The 13,237-nt window shown below is 41.9% G+C and overlaps 2 protein-coding genes across 2 annotated transcripts in view; both read left to right on the top strand.

The window, feature by feature from the left end:
- The window catches only part of LOC311082071 (uncharacterized protein), a 37,692-nt gene that overhangs the window by 23,292 nt on the left and 1,163 nt on the right, over window positions 1-13,237 (top strand). Inside the window, exons 9-12 of the mRNA XM_084112815.1 lie at window positions 5,142-5,237; window positions 5,321-5,554; window positions 7,803-7,962; window positions 8,110-8,157. Coding sequence (XP_083968941.1) covers window positions 5,142-5,237; window positions 5,321-5,554; window positions 7,803-7,962; window positions 8,110-8,157 — 538 coding nt within the window. The remainder of the gene's footprint in view (window positions 1-5,141; window positions 5,238-5,320; window positions 5,555-7,802; window positions 7,963-8,109; window positions 8,158-13,237) is intronic.
- Window positions 8,492-13,050, top strand: LOC311081695 (uncharacterized protein). Its single transcript, XM_084112321.1, has 2 exons — window positions 8,492-9,013; window positions 9,931-13,050. Exons 1-2 carry the CDS (start codon window positions 8,865-8,867, stop codon window positions 10,406-10,408), a joined length of 627 nt encoding a protein of 208 aa, XP_083968447.1. The 5' UTR covers window positions 8,492-8,864; the 3' UTR covers window positions 10,409-13,050.

The raw sequence follows: 13,237 nt of genomic DNA on the forward strand, positions 1-13,237 counted from the left end.
AGTAGATTTTTACTCAACTCAGTATAGCAATACAGTTTGCTAAAACATCATCATTCATTCACACACACAGAAAGGCGATTTAAATTTAAACTGTCTTTTTGCGAGCTGTGGTAAACAGCGTGCATCTCTGCGGCTGCCGTTCATTCATTCACAGAAACGCGATTAACTTGAGAAGGAAAAAAAAACTTACTACATATTCGGATCCTCTCTCCTGCAATACCCGCACTCTGAGGTAGATTTTCCATTATTATTATTCTTCACAGCGCTGCCAGATGGTGTAAACACATAGGCTACAATGATTAAACTTTTTTGTTTTTTCGAGCTGATATGGGGGGCGTTCACAAGTTTGCTTGGATTGCCCTTGGAGATGACCCTTCGGGCGGCCAGGGCGGAGACGACCCTTCGGGCGGCCAGGGCGGAGACGACCCCTCGGGTGGCCACGGCGGAGAAGACCCCTCGGGTGGCCACGGCGGTGAGGACCCATCGGGCGGCCACGGCGGTGAGGACCCTTCGGGCGGCCACGGCGGTGAGGACCCTTCGGGCGGCCACGGTGGTGAGGACCCTTCGGGTGGCCATGGCGGTGAAGGCTTATTGCCCCCCCAAAAAATTTTCTTGGGGAGGTTAACGGACTTGGGCTCCGGGTAGGAGGAGTCCAGTGGCGAAGGGGTGTCAGGGCTGGATGAGACAGGCGGTGAAGGCAGGTCAGGGCTAGACGAGGTCTGTGACGAAGGCAGGTCAGGACTGGACAGGACCAGCGATGAAGAGGGCTTTGAGCTGAGCAGGACCAGCGGCGAAGAGGGCTCTGAGCTGGGCAGGACCAGCAGCGAAGAGGGCTCTGAGCTGGGCAGGACCAGCGACGAAGAGGGCTCTGAGCTGGGCAGGACCAGCGATGAAGAGGGCTCTGAGCTGGGCAGGACCAGCGGCGAAGAGGGCTCTGAGCTGGGCAGGACCAGCGGCGAAGGAAACTCTGGGATGGACGGGATCAGCGACGAAGGAAACTCTGGGCTGGACGGAACCAGCGGCGAAGGAAGCTCTGGCTCTGGCTCAGCAGGACTGACGTGAAGCTCTGGCTCTTGCTCGGCAGGACTGACGTGAAGCTCTGGCTCTGGCTCGGCAGGACTGACGTGAAGCTCTGGCTCTGGCTCGGCAGGACTGACGTGAAGCTCTGGCTCTGGCTCGGCAGGACTGACGTGAAGCTCTGGCTCTGGCTCGGCAGGACTGACGTGAAGCTCTGGCTCTGGCTCGGCAGGACTGACGTGAAGCTCTGGCTCTGGCTCGGCAGGACTGACGTGAAGCTCTGGCTCTGGCTCGGCAGGACTGACGTGAAGTGCAGGCTCGGCAGGACTGGCGTGAAGTGCAGGCTTGGCTGGACTGGCGTGAACCGTCTCTGGATCAGCAGAAGTGACGTGAACCATCTCTGGATCGGCAGAAGTGTTGTGAACCGTCTCTGGATCGGCAGAAGTGACGTGAACCATCTCTGGATCAGCAGAAATGACGTGAACCATTTCTAGATCGGCAGAAGTGACGTGAACCGTCTCTGGATCGGCAGAAGTGACGTGAAGAGGCTCAGGTTTGGCCATGACAGGATGAGGCTTGGGCGTGAATGCACTGGCGAGCGGTGTGAGCACTGGAGTTGTCAATATTAAAGTGGGCATGATCTGAATTGGCTCAGTTTTGGGTAATAATGTGAGCTTGCGTGGCTCCTCATTTGTAAAGCCCACAGTAACTGATGACCCACTCCAAAAAAGGGCAAAATTAATAAATCCTGCAAGCGAGCTTCGAGGACCATCACAAACCAGTTTTGACTGGTAATATTTATTGAGCCCATAACAATAAAAGTCAATGAGTGCGTAATCTGGAAAGTCGATGAGGTGTGAAAGGTCCAAGAAATCTCGGGTGTGGTCCTCAAGTGGCCGGTTACCTTGACGGAGTCGAATGAGGCGTACTGCTGGATCCATTATTTGGGTCAGTTCTTCTGTTACATCTTTGGTTGAAGCAGAGGAGGAAGCAGGATCCACGTGCAGTAGTCTTTTATTAAATAACCTCAAAATTTAACATATACAAGCACAAACTCAGGACTAAGACTCGGGGAACAGAACAACCGCAATGGTGCAACAATAAACAAGAACTGACCAAGACTGAACTAAACACAGGGCTTAAATACACAGACAGACAAGCTAAACAAGATAACAAGGGGGCGTGGTTAATAGAAAACACCTGGGAAGACTAATCAACATAATGGGGAACTCCAAAACATGGGACAGGACAGAGGAACAGACATAAATCATTACAGTGTTCACATTACATTTGAATGAGCTCTAATTAGCTCGACTGGAATCGCTCTCTTTTAATACAGATTTCACAAGATGAGAATATTTGTTTTTTATATAAATTACCTCATTTAAAAGAAGAGAATTCAAGCTTCATGCCTGTGTGTATGTATGCCTGTTTGACTGAGTATTCGCTGAGTTACGGTTCATTTTCGGACGCGTTTCAGAATGGTCTTCACTGACAGAGAGAAGGCAGAACTCAAATCACGTTTATTTTTCTTTATTTGGCAAAAAGCACAACACTTTGTTTTTATTGTGAGTATACACAAAAATAATACACATTTAACAGAATCGATTGATGTATGAAACTTGCTTGTAATATCAAAGTCCACAGAGCAAAATTAATTTCTTTTGAACTGAACTGAAAAAAAGCGAGCCTATCGCGGCGGCGCGATTGTCGACCTCAGGGGGTTAATCTAAATCACTATCGCTCACAAAATGCGCTAGCCTTCCACTAGCCTGTTAATCTGCCATCTGTGTTTGCCACCTTTTTTTTCTTGCGCACGCTTGTGTTTTTTCAAGTCCATCAAACAACTGTGGTGAGTAGGATCAGTCAACAAACACGGTGAGTCATGTCTTCTCCTGTTATTGTCACTTGCACTTCATGTCACATGTATAGTATAGCCTTCTCTGTCAGCGCCGAGGACTTTATATGTGATAAATGCAGGGAGATAGTCAGGCTAACGGAGAAGATTTCAGAACTAGAGACACGCATCCAAACTTTAATCGAGGATAGTAAGAATGCAAGGGCTTTAGATACTGCTTTGGATGTGACTAGCTTAGTGAACTCTGTACATTGTTCGGTTCCGGCTGAAGTAGAGCCCGTGCAGCAGGGCAATTGGGTGACGGTGAGACACTATAGTCGCGGGACGAAACGCCGCTCTTCTGTTCCAGTAACAGAATTAAACAGGTTCTCCCCACTCAGTGAAACACCCACTGAGAATCCTGTTGAATATGCCCTAGTTATTGGTGATTCTATTACACAGAACGTGAAAATAGAGACACCAGCCACCATAGTCACATGTTTACTGGGAGCCAGAGCGCCTGACATCAAAGCAAATTTAAAAGTGCTGGCTAATGCTAATCGTAAATTCTCTAAAATTATTATTCACGTCGGCACTAATGATGTTCGACTCTGCCAGTCGGAGATCACCAAAATTAATGTTATAGAGGTGTGTGAACTTGCAAGTACGATGTCAGGCACTGTAATTTGCTCTGGCCCCCTTCTTGTTCGCAGGAGTGATGAGATAGTTTGCAGATTGTCATCATTCAATGGCTGGTTGTCTAAGTGGTATCCGCAAAATAATATGGGGTTCATAGACAATTGGACAAGTTTTTGGGGCAGACCTCTGTCAATTCTTCATTGTTAGTTAGGAACCTGGGTGTGCTCTTTGATACCAATCTTTCATTTAAAAGTCACGTCTACATATCTAGAAAATATATCTAAATTACGACATATGCTTTCATTGACAAATGCGGAACAATTAGTTCATGCGTTCATGACCTCAAGGCTAGATTATTGTAATGCTCTACTGGGTGGTTGCCCTGCACGCTTAATAAACAAACTACCGCTGGTCCAAAACACAGCAGCTCGAGTTCTTACTAGAACCAGGAAGTATGACCATATTAGCCCAGTTCTATCAACACTGCATTGGCTCCCTATTAAACATCGTAAAAAATTTAAAGTATTGCTGATTACTTACAAAGCACTAAATGGTTTAGCTCCGCAGTACTTGAGCGAGCTCTTAATGCATTATAGCCTTTCACGTCTATTGCGATCTCAAAATTCCGTCCAGTTGATAATACATAGAATATCAAAATCGACTGCTGGCGGTAGATCCTTTTCCTATTTAGCACCAAAACTTTGAAACAGTCTTCCTAACATTGTCCGGGAAGCAGACACACTTTAAATCTAGACTAAAAACACATCTCTTTTACCTGGCACTCATATAGAATATTATACATTTCTATTATTCAAATCAGTTAAATGATTATTAGGCTGCATAGATTAGGTCAGCCGGAACCGGGGACACCTATAACACCTGATGTACTTGATACGTCATAAGAAGAATGGCATCTGCGCTAATGTTAGTCATTCTGTTTATTCCGAGGTTTACTGAAGTAAGCCAGATCCGGGCCATATCCAGATCAGATGGTGGACCTGCGCCTAGACACAATCACAGCACATTCCTGAAGTGCCAGCCTCATTAGCCCTGTGAAGACCTCATCGACACGACAGCACTGATCCTCAACAAACACTTCTCCATACCGGCGTGATGACTACGACTTCCAACCAGATGGAAATGGATAAATAGATGGAGTGATGGCCTGATTGAGTTTTGGTTCCTTGCCACTGTGGCATAGGCTTTTTGCTTAGTTTGGGACATTAATATTCAACATTATTATTGATCTGCCTTAAGGTGGACGATGATGCAATTTTCTTCTAGAAACAAACTTTGTTGTATTATTTTCATGTTATCACTGTGAAGCTGCTTTGATACAATCTGTATTATAAAAAGCACTATATAAATAAAGGTGACTTGACTTGACTTGACAGTATTCATAATACATTCTTTTGTGTTATGCGAGAGAAAATCATACAAGTTTGGAAAGACATGAAGATGAGTAAACAGTAAAAGAATTTACATTTCTGGGCTATCTCTACAAAATGAATTAAATAAATTGATGAAAATTACCTTAACATGCAAAATCTTTAACCCCCTCAGTCTCACCACTTCACTGATACTGGATTCATATCTGTTTACCTGATGATTTGTGTGATGTTTCTCCTGTCATTGGTTTGTCCTTTAGCACCAGCTGAAGGAGACGCAGAGGTCGTTCCAGCAGAGGATCCAGCAGAGAGAGAAAGATCTTCAGCAGCTGAGAAAGGCTGTCGCGTCTCATAAGGTGTGTGTGGAGAAGAAGAAGTTTGAGAAGTCTCAGTCAGAACTCACTGAAGACACGGTGTGATTGTGATGTGTGTGTAACAGCGCTCTGCAAACACAGCAGTGAAGGACAGTGAGAGGATCTTCACTGAGCTCATCCGCTCCATTGAGAAAAGCCGCTCTGAGGCGACACAGCGGATCAGAGATCAGGAAAAGACTGCAGTGAGTCGAGCTGAAGGACGACTGGAGCGACTGGAGCAGGAGATCAATGATCTGAGGAGGAGAGACGCTGAGCTGGAGCAGCTTTCACACACACTGGATCACATCCATTTCCTGCAGGTAACAGAGATCTAGAAGAACAGGGTCATAGTGGACTTGAGCAAGAGACTCATAGAGAAACATTTCATGAGAGCAGAATGAGCCAAAGAATTCAGAATGAATCAAATCTACTTAACCCTCTGGGGTCTGAGGTGTTTTCTGGCCCTGGAGGTGTTCTGACATGCTCTGACATTTGTGCTTATTTCTGTTACTCGTGACATTTTCATGGCAAGTCTGATTACACTGTATTCAGCACAAACTCTGCTACAATAATATATCAGCAGCATGTATGTAAAAGTTTATAGTTTTGAGATAATGACATTTATGCGTGGTTTGTGAAAATACAAAAAGAATTGTCACTGAAATAAGGCCATGAAACCCATACTGATTATTTATTCACAAGACTTTTGAAAATTGTATGACGTAGCCTAGAATATTTTCTCCAAAACTATGTGAAAATCACCCTGACTGCTCATTCAGATAAGAGAATATAATGATTTAAAATTTGTATGGTTTTCACACCTGAGAAAGACAAAGACCCTCCCCTAATGGCCCTATTAGGAGCTATCAAGCCCTGTCATTCTGAGCAACCTTACACAAAGAATGAGGAGATTCAAAGAAGAATAGCTTTTTGATTGTTTGGATTTATTTACAACACAACATAATCCAAAGATACACAACAAATGACAAAAAGCACATTATTGAAAACAATGATCCAAAGACTGTTTGTGCCATTCCTAAAAACATTGTACATACCTTTCATTTCCAAGGTGTTTGATTTTCACTTTACCATGTTAATGTACAGAGACTCATGTGAATGTTGAAGTCAGCAGGACTCATCAGTGGGGCATCTGGTCCCTGTAAAAAAAAAAACAACAAAAAAACAAACCTGAACACACTGATATCAAGAGAGACTAGAGGGCTGCACGATTTTGGGAATAGATTTTAGATTTTTCTGATTAAAATTTATTTTTAAAATTCACAGAATACACACACATACACAAATGTTTCCAACAGTAATGAACACCAGGGTTGTTGTGCCTTGTAGGCATAGGCTATGTGCAGTGCTGCATAAAATAATAATAACAATAAATTAAGTCTTCCAAAAGATTTCAGTAACAAGTACGCTAGTGAAAAATATATTGATTACAATATAAAAACATGAAGCCTATTGTTTGGTGCGTTTTGCTTTTCAAACGCAGAGCTTGCTCCAAAATATTAAAACATTCAAACGCAGAGCGCGCTCCAAAATATGATACATTATGGTTACCATATTATACATATCTATGTTTGAGCAGATATCCACAAACACAGTAACAGTTCAACTGCAATGTGAAGTTTATGCAACAATAACATAAACTAAAAATTAAGAATTTCTTACCTTACATCTTTCTTGTTTTCAAATCGCATTCTTCTTCTTCTGAGGTAAATCCAATGTAAGCTCACGGCGTGTCTTCCAAACTCAACGAAAAGCAGAGACTTTGGTGAAGTTTGGTGCTTTGTTTTTGAGGTAACGAGCGCGTTCGTGTGAGGCGTGGTCGTTTTGCATGTCAATCTCTTTTGCGCGCATGGGCGTGGTCAAATTAAAAATAATGAGCAAGCGCTTGAGAAACTGGACATCTTGTTGGTTTTATACAAATTACTTAAACAGAGAATATTTGTTTTCAGTTTGAATCCGATCATTTAAAAGTACACACTTACATTATTATGAAGATATATGGCTCATAAATGTGTGACAAGTATTCGCTGAGTTTTGTTTCAGTTTATAGACATGCTCAAGAAAAAAAAGTTCACCGCGACAATGTTTTGATTTGATTGTAAGTGGACACGTACAAAAGTAGACATCTCACAGATTCTATTTTTCTATTTCTTTTTTTCTGTATGACCATAAATGACAGAGTAATTTAAGTTTATTGTGCTACAATGTGAAGAAAATCCAGCAAAACGCGCGGGCGCGTTTGTCGACCCCAGAGGGTTAACCCTGCCATTTGACGCCATTGATACACTTGATCTGTTAGATTAATGTTATTGCCAGACGTTTGATCATCCAAGTGTTTTCCTAGAAAGTTCACATATAGTGTAATTGTCAAACACTAGAACTTATAGCACTAGTATGATATAATGAAAATGAGAAGAATGAAGCTGATGCTGTGAAAGTACTGGATTGAGGAGAGTTACTAAAGATCAACAAGAGCCGCACAAATCTGACAGTAGTGCAGGTTATTGATGAAGTGTGGAGGTGATGAGCTTTGATTTCTGTTTTCTGTAGAGTTTCCAGTCTCTCTCAGCTCCTCCTGAATCTACAGACGGAAATGTCAATCCCTTCAGTTCTTTCTCCTCTTTTGATGGCGTGAGAGAATCTATCCTTCAGCTGAGAGACAAACTGGAGGATTTCTGCAAAGAGGAGCTGAAGAAGATCTCTGATAGAGGTAAAGTCCTGGAGATTCTGCTCTCAGAAATGACTCTCCATCATCTCATATCATGTAGATCATATTAGAAATGTCTTAGGAACGGATGCAGGGATCATTTTCTCTTGACATGATAATCACACTCTTTATGTCTGTTGATTTCCACAGTCACTTTCACCAACATTGTTCCCAGAACCAGGAATGACTTCCTACAATGTAAGTCACTAAGAAAACAAGCAGAGAAACTCACTGAGTGTATTCATGTTCTTCCTGTAGAAGGTGAAAGAAAACATGACAGAAGAGATTTATAGATGATCATGTAAATGAGTTTTTTTAACGGGGTGTCCAGAGAACATTGGGGGCGCTGGAAGCAATATCTTTTTCAAAGGCGCGTAAATACCAAAGATTTACGAGATGAAACTTGTAGGCCTGGTTTCACAGACAGGGTTTAGATTAAGCCAGGATTAAGCCTTAGTTCAGTTGGGCATTTAACCCCCTGTGGTCGGATGACGCGTGGGCGCGTCAACTCGATGTTTACTAAATGTGTCTATTAATATCTCCGCGATTGTGCAGCACACATACATGGTTCTGATTTTGCCGTAATCGATAGATTCTCAGCTTCAACGTCCTTATTCTCGCGAGATCGTACGTGACTCACACAGAGAGCAGGAGGGAAGACAAGATGACTGTTCACCTTGCGTGATTGGTGGACTAGCTTGCCTGTCTGCATTTTGCGTGAAACCAACCAATAGATGCGGTTGAAATCCCTAAGTATCCTCCCATCTCCTCACAGTGATGAAAATACCAAGCTGACATGGAGAGAGAAAGAGTAAAAAAGTCTGCGAAAGAAAAAGTCTGCGATAAAAACATGGCAAAAACATATATAAAGAAGAGGAAAAGTAAGAAGAAGACAAGGAGAGATAATGGCGAAGACATTGATATACTTGAAAGACGTACTTGCGGCGGTTTTGGAGAGCAGCGACGAGGATGAAAGGCGAGTTTCCGAGCCTGATGGATTTTCTTCTGATGAAGATGAAGATTATGATCACAGAAGAGATCCAGTTGAAGACGGGTAAGCGTATTTATTTTATAAAAACCTTGTTCGCATGGTGCACTTTGTGCTAGGCTAACTGTGACCATCTTGGCTAAAATAAGCTGCGCTGTGCTGCTTTGTGTATCTGAACTTTGACAAATTGACTGCGCTTTTAGCAAAGTGTTTACTTTATGTAAAAGTTATTTTCTTGTGTAAAACTGGGGTAACGTTACACTTACAAATAGTAACGTTGTAGGCATGTAGGCTGTTCTTGGTGGTCTCCTTTTGATAACAAATGTAATATTTCTTCACCTCAATTCACAATTTGAATAACATTATCTCTTGTAGTGAAGAGATCATTATCTACATTATCTCTTGTTATCTCCACTGTGAAGTTAATACTGTGAAGCTGCTTTGATACAATCTGTATTGTGAAAAGCGCTATACAAATATACTTGATTTGATTTGATTTGATTTAGTGATGAATCGATATGTTTTGGCCATTGACTATTTTATCATATTGTTTATACTTGTATAGATGTGGCTTGATCTTTCATATCATTTTATTTATTTATGTTTAGTAGGCCTATATTTATACTGAATGTAAAATTGTAAATCTCTGTGGAGTTTTGAAATAGAAAGAGACAGTATTCCCACATCTCATTCAGGTGTTATTTGCTGTGATTTGGGGTGGACAGGACAGCTAGCACATGTGATAAATTGGAATAGATAAAGAGAAGATTAGCTGAAGGATATGTCAAATCCTCACACATCCTCCACATTCTTGTTAGGTGTAGATTGATGTGTGTGTATGTCTGTCTGTGTGTGTGTGTGTGTGTTTGTGTGTGTGTGTGTGTGAGCGGGATCTGGAATAAAGACAAGAGAGGAGGTGTAAACTTTATTTCAATGAAATTGATAATGCAAGTCCTAACTTATTTGTTTTTGTGTTTATTCAGAGAGGATTCACAGCTACCAGGGCCCAGTGTAACACAGGCAGCCTCACCTGTGCCTGCCACCAGGTTACCACCAGCCCGGCCAGCCAAGAGGTCCTGTACCCCCAAGAATCAACCAGCACCCCCACCTACACAGCAACCATCATCACCAATTCGGCCAGCCAAGAGGTCCCGTAACCCCCAGCATCAACCAGCACCCCCACCTACACAGCAACCATCATCACCAACCCGGCCAGCCATGAGGTCCTGTACCCCCCGGCATCAACCAGCACCCCCACCTACACAGCAGCCAGCTCCACTGTCTTGGAAGATGGAAAAAGACCCAGACATCGCTCCCCCTGTCTCCAGGTTTCAACCAGCTCGAACACCAGGGCCACAGCTCAGCTCCACTTCCACATATACACCCCTCGACCTCTTCAAACTTTTCTTCCCTGTACAAACCATACAAACACTGTGCCAAAACAAACAAGCAGGCTGCTAAACAAATGGCACAGGGAAAGAAATATAAATGGTTAGATGTGAACATAGGGGAGTTTTACAAGTACATTGGACTGCTTCTGTACATGGCCATGGTGAAACTCGACAGCATTGCAGATTACTGGAGACAGAATCACTTCTTTTCTTTGCCACTTCCAGTACAGATCATGCCACGGGACAGATACAGAGCACTTTCTTGGAACCTTCACCTTAGCGACCCTGAAGAGGATGTCCAGAATGACAAAAAAAAGGGCACAGGCGACCATGACAAACTGTTCAGACTGAAACCCCTGATGAACACCATCAAAAATGCCTGCAAGTCATTTTATCATCCTCACAGAGATGTGGCAGTGGATGAAAGAATGGTTGCATCAAAGGCCAAAACTGGGATGACGCAGTACATGAAGGCAAGACCGATAAAGTGGGGATTCAAGTTGTTTGTCTTGGCAGACTCATGGAATGGCTATACAGTGGACTTTTCCGTTTACACCGGCAAAAGTGACATCCCCTCTGGACATGGCCTTTCCTATGATGTTGTGATGTCCCTGGTATAACCAGGTTACCTTGGCACGGGCTACCACATTTACATGGACAATTTTTATTCTAGCCCCAAGCTCTTTAGGGCTCTTCATGAGCAAAAATTTGCTGCCTGTGGGACCTACAGGGAGAACCGCAAGGACTGCCCTCGGACAACAAATAACGCCCTCACAAAGAAATCAGAAAGAGGCTCCATAAGATGGATCCGGGACAGCCCCCTCATCTATGTGAAATGGATGGACACGAGGGAAGTATCAGTCTGCTCCACACTTCACACAGCACACTCTGGTAACACTGTGCAGAGGAGGGTGAAACAACCAGATGGCTCTTGGACAAAGACATCAATCCCCTGTCCCACACCAGTTATGGAGTACAATGAACACATGGGGGGGAGTTGATCATTCTAACCAGCTCATTCAATATTACTCTGCACAACACAAAACAATGCACTGGTACAGACACCTGTTTTACCATTGTCTGGACATTGCCACCACCAACAGCTACATCCTCCACAAGGAACTCTGTCTGGCCCAGCAAACAACACCCATGACAGAGCTTTCATGGAGGAGCTGTGGTAAGCCTCTCCACACTGCTCCAGTCCCGGTACCTGCAGGTCATATTCCTGTGCCAATTGCCGTTCATGCAGCAGATTCATCCACAAAAGCCACTACAGGTCGCAGCAGGTGTAAGCATTGCCAAAGCCAAGGCCAGAGAAAGGACACACCTTGGAAATGCAGGGAGTGTGATGTTGCGCTTTGCATACAGCTGGACAGAAACTGTTTTGCAGCATGGCATGACAGCTGAAAAACTGAAACATGAAAACATGCACATTGTGTAAATATTGTAAATAGTGGTGGGTTTCTGTGTTATTTCAAATATATAGTTCATCTTTGGTTTGAAAAAAAAATGTTTTTCACAAAGTAAACGTTTTGCTTGAATGAAAGACCTGTTGCAATGCTACTTTTTCATTTGCACACATCCCATAAAGCTTGATATGTAGTAGGAAGTTATTTTAGTCCTATTTTATCTCAGTCCCTCAAACATTTGGTGAAGGTAGAGTCACAGACAAAACTTGTACTAAAAAAAAGATTTTTCAAAATGTCACTTTAGACAATTATTATTCATTATCTACTATTTTATTCATATTTTACACTACTTTTGTGACCCTAAGACTTTGGGAAACCCATTTCAAGGACCAAAATAATTCGTCCACATGAGTAATGGTATGTTTCCACAAGAGATTTGAAGAATTTAAAAAAAGTCAAATTAGAGCCAAATTATCTCTCTCTCTCTCTTTAGACAATGCTCTAGGACAAGTGCTGAGCTCATCAGTAAGAGAGCTGGGTTTTCTTTGCACATTTTGATATAAAACACATGGGATTATGTTATGTAATTGCCTTTAAAAGGTGAATTTAATAAGATATGTAAAATCAAAGAAAAAGTAAAAAAAAAAATGCCCTTAGACCTCAGAAATATGAAATGAAAAATAGAAATGTGAGTTATTTTAAATGATTTAAAATATACATGTTTATTAACATTTTAAATGTCCTTACTGTCGTTTTACTGCACATTTACAAAGTGGGAAAGAGAGCACAACTATATCATACTTACTGACATCCAAAAAAGCAAGACTCGTGTCTTTAACAAAGATGTAAATCAGGACAGGCCTAAACTGGGGATTCAACATATTCTTCAAAAACAGGATAACTAAAACTAAGGGATAAATATGGGTAACACTTTATTTTAAGGTGACGTGGTTACACGTTACTACATGTACTTACTATAGTAATAACAGTAAATTGTGCATAATTACAAGTAACTAACCATAAACCAAACATTAACTGTAACTCTATAGTAAGTACATGTAGTTAATTGATATTACTCAGTACTTACTAGAGTAAGTACAATGTCACCTTAAAAGAAAGTGTAATCTAGATTTTTAGAGGTAACATTCACAGTAGTAAAAAAATAAAAAATAAAAAAAGCTTTTCAAGAGTTTCAGGAAAGGAAAACCAAACAAACTCTTCAGTAAAAAATATTCCACAATGTTTTTATCCTTAACAGGATTTTGTATCAATTCTCTTTAATTCTTGAGTCAACAGATGGAAATTTAAAAAGCTCAAGATCACCTAAGGCTGAAAACACTGAAAATCCCCAACAATAGGCCTACAATGCTTCAAAACTTTGTAAATCATATTATTACACTTATTGGTGAATCAATTTAATGGATCCTTGCTAAATTAATGTTTCAGTTTCTATAAAAAAAATAAGAAGATAAAATTAAAGGTAAATTCAT

This window comes from Abramis brama, assembly GCF_963993115.1.
Source record: "Abramis brama genome assembly, chromosome: 4".
Taxonomy (NCBI): Eukaryota; Metazoa; Chordata; class Actinopteri; order Cypriniformes; family Leuciscidae; genus Abramis; species Abramis brama.

Excerpts from the sequence above, each read along its gene's own strand:
- LOC311081695 (XM_084112321.1), top strand. The coding sequence starts at position 8,865 with ATGGCGAAGACATTGATATACTTGAAAGACGTACTTGCGGCGGTTTTG. Across the intron at positions 9,014-9,930 it reads AGAGATCCAGTTGAAGACGG|AGAGGATTCACAGCTACCAG; the intron begins GTAAGCGTATTT and ends GTGTTTATTCAG.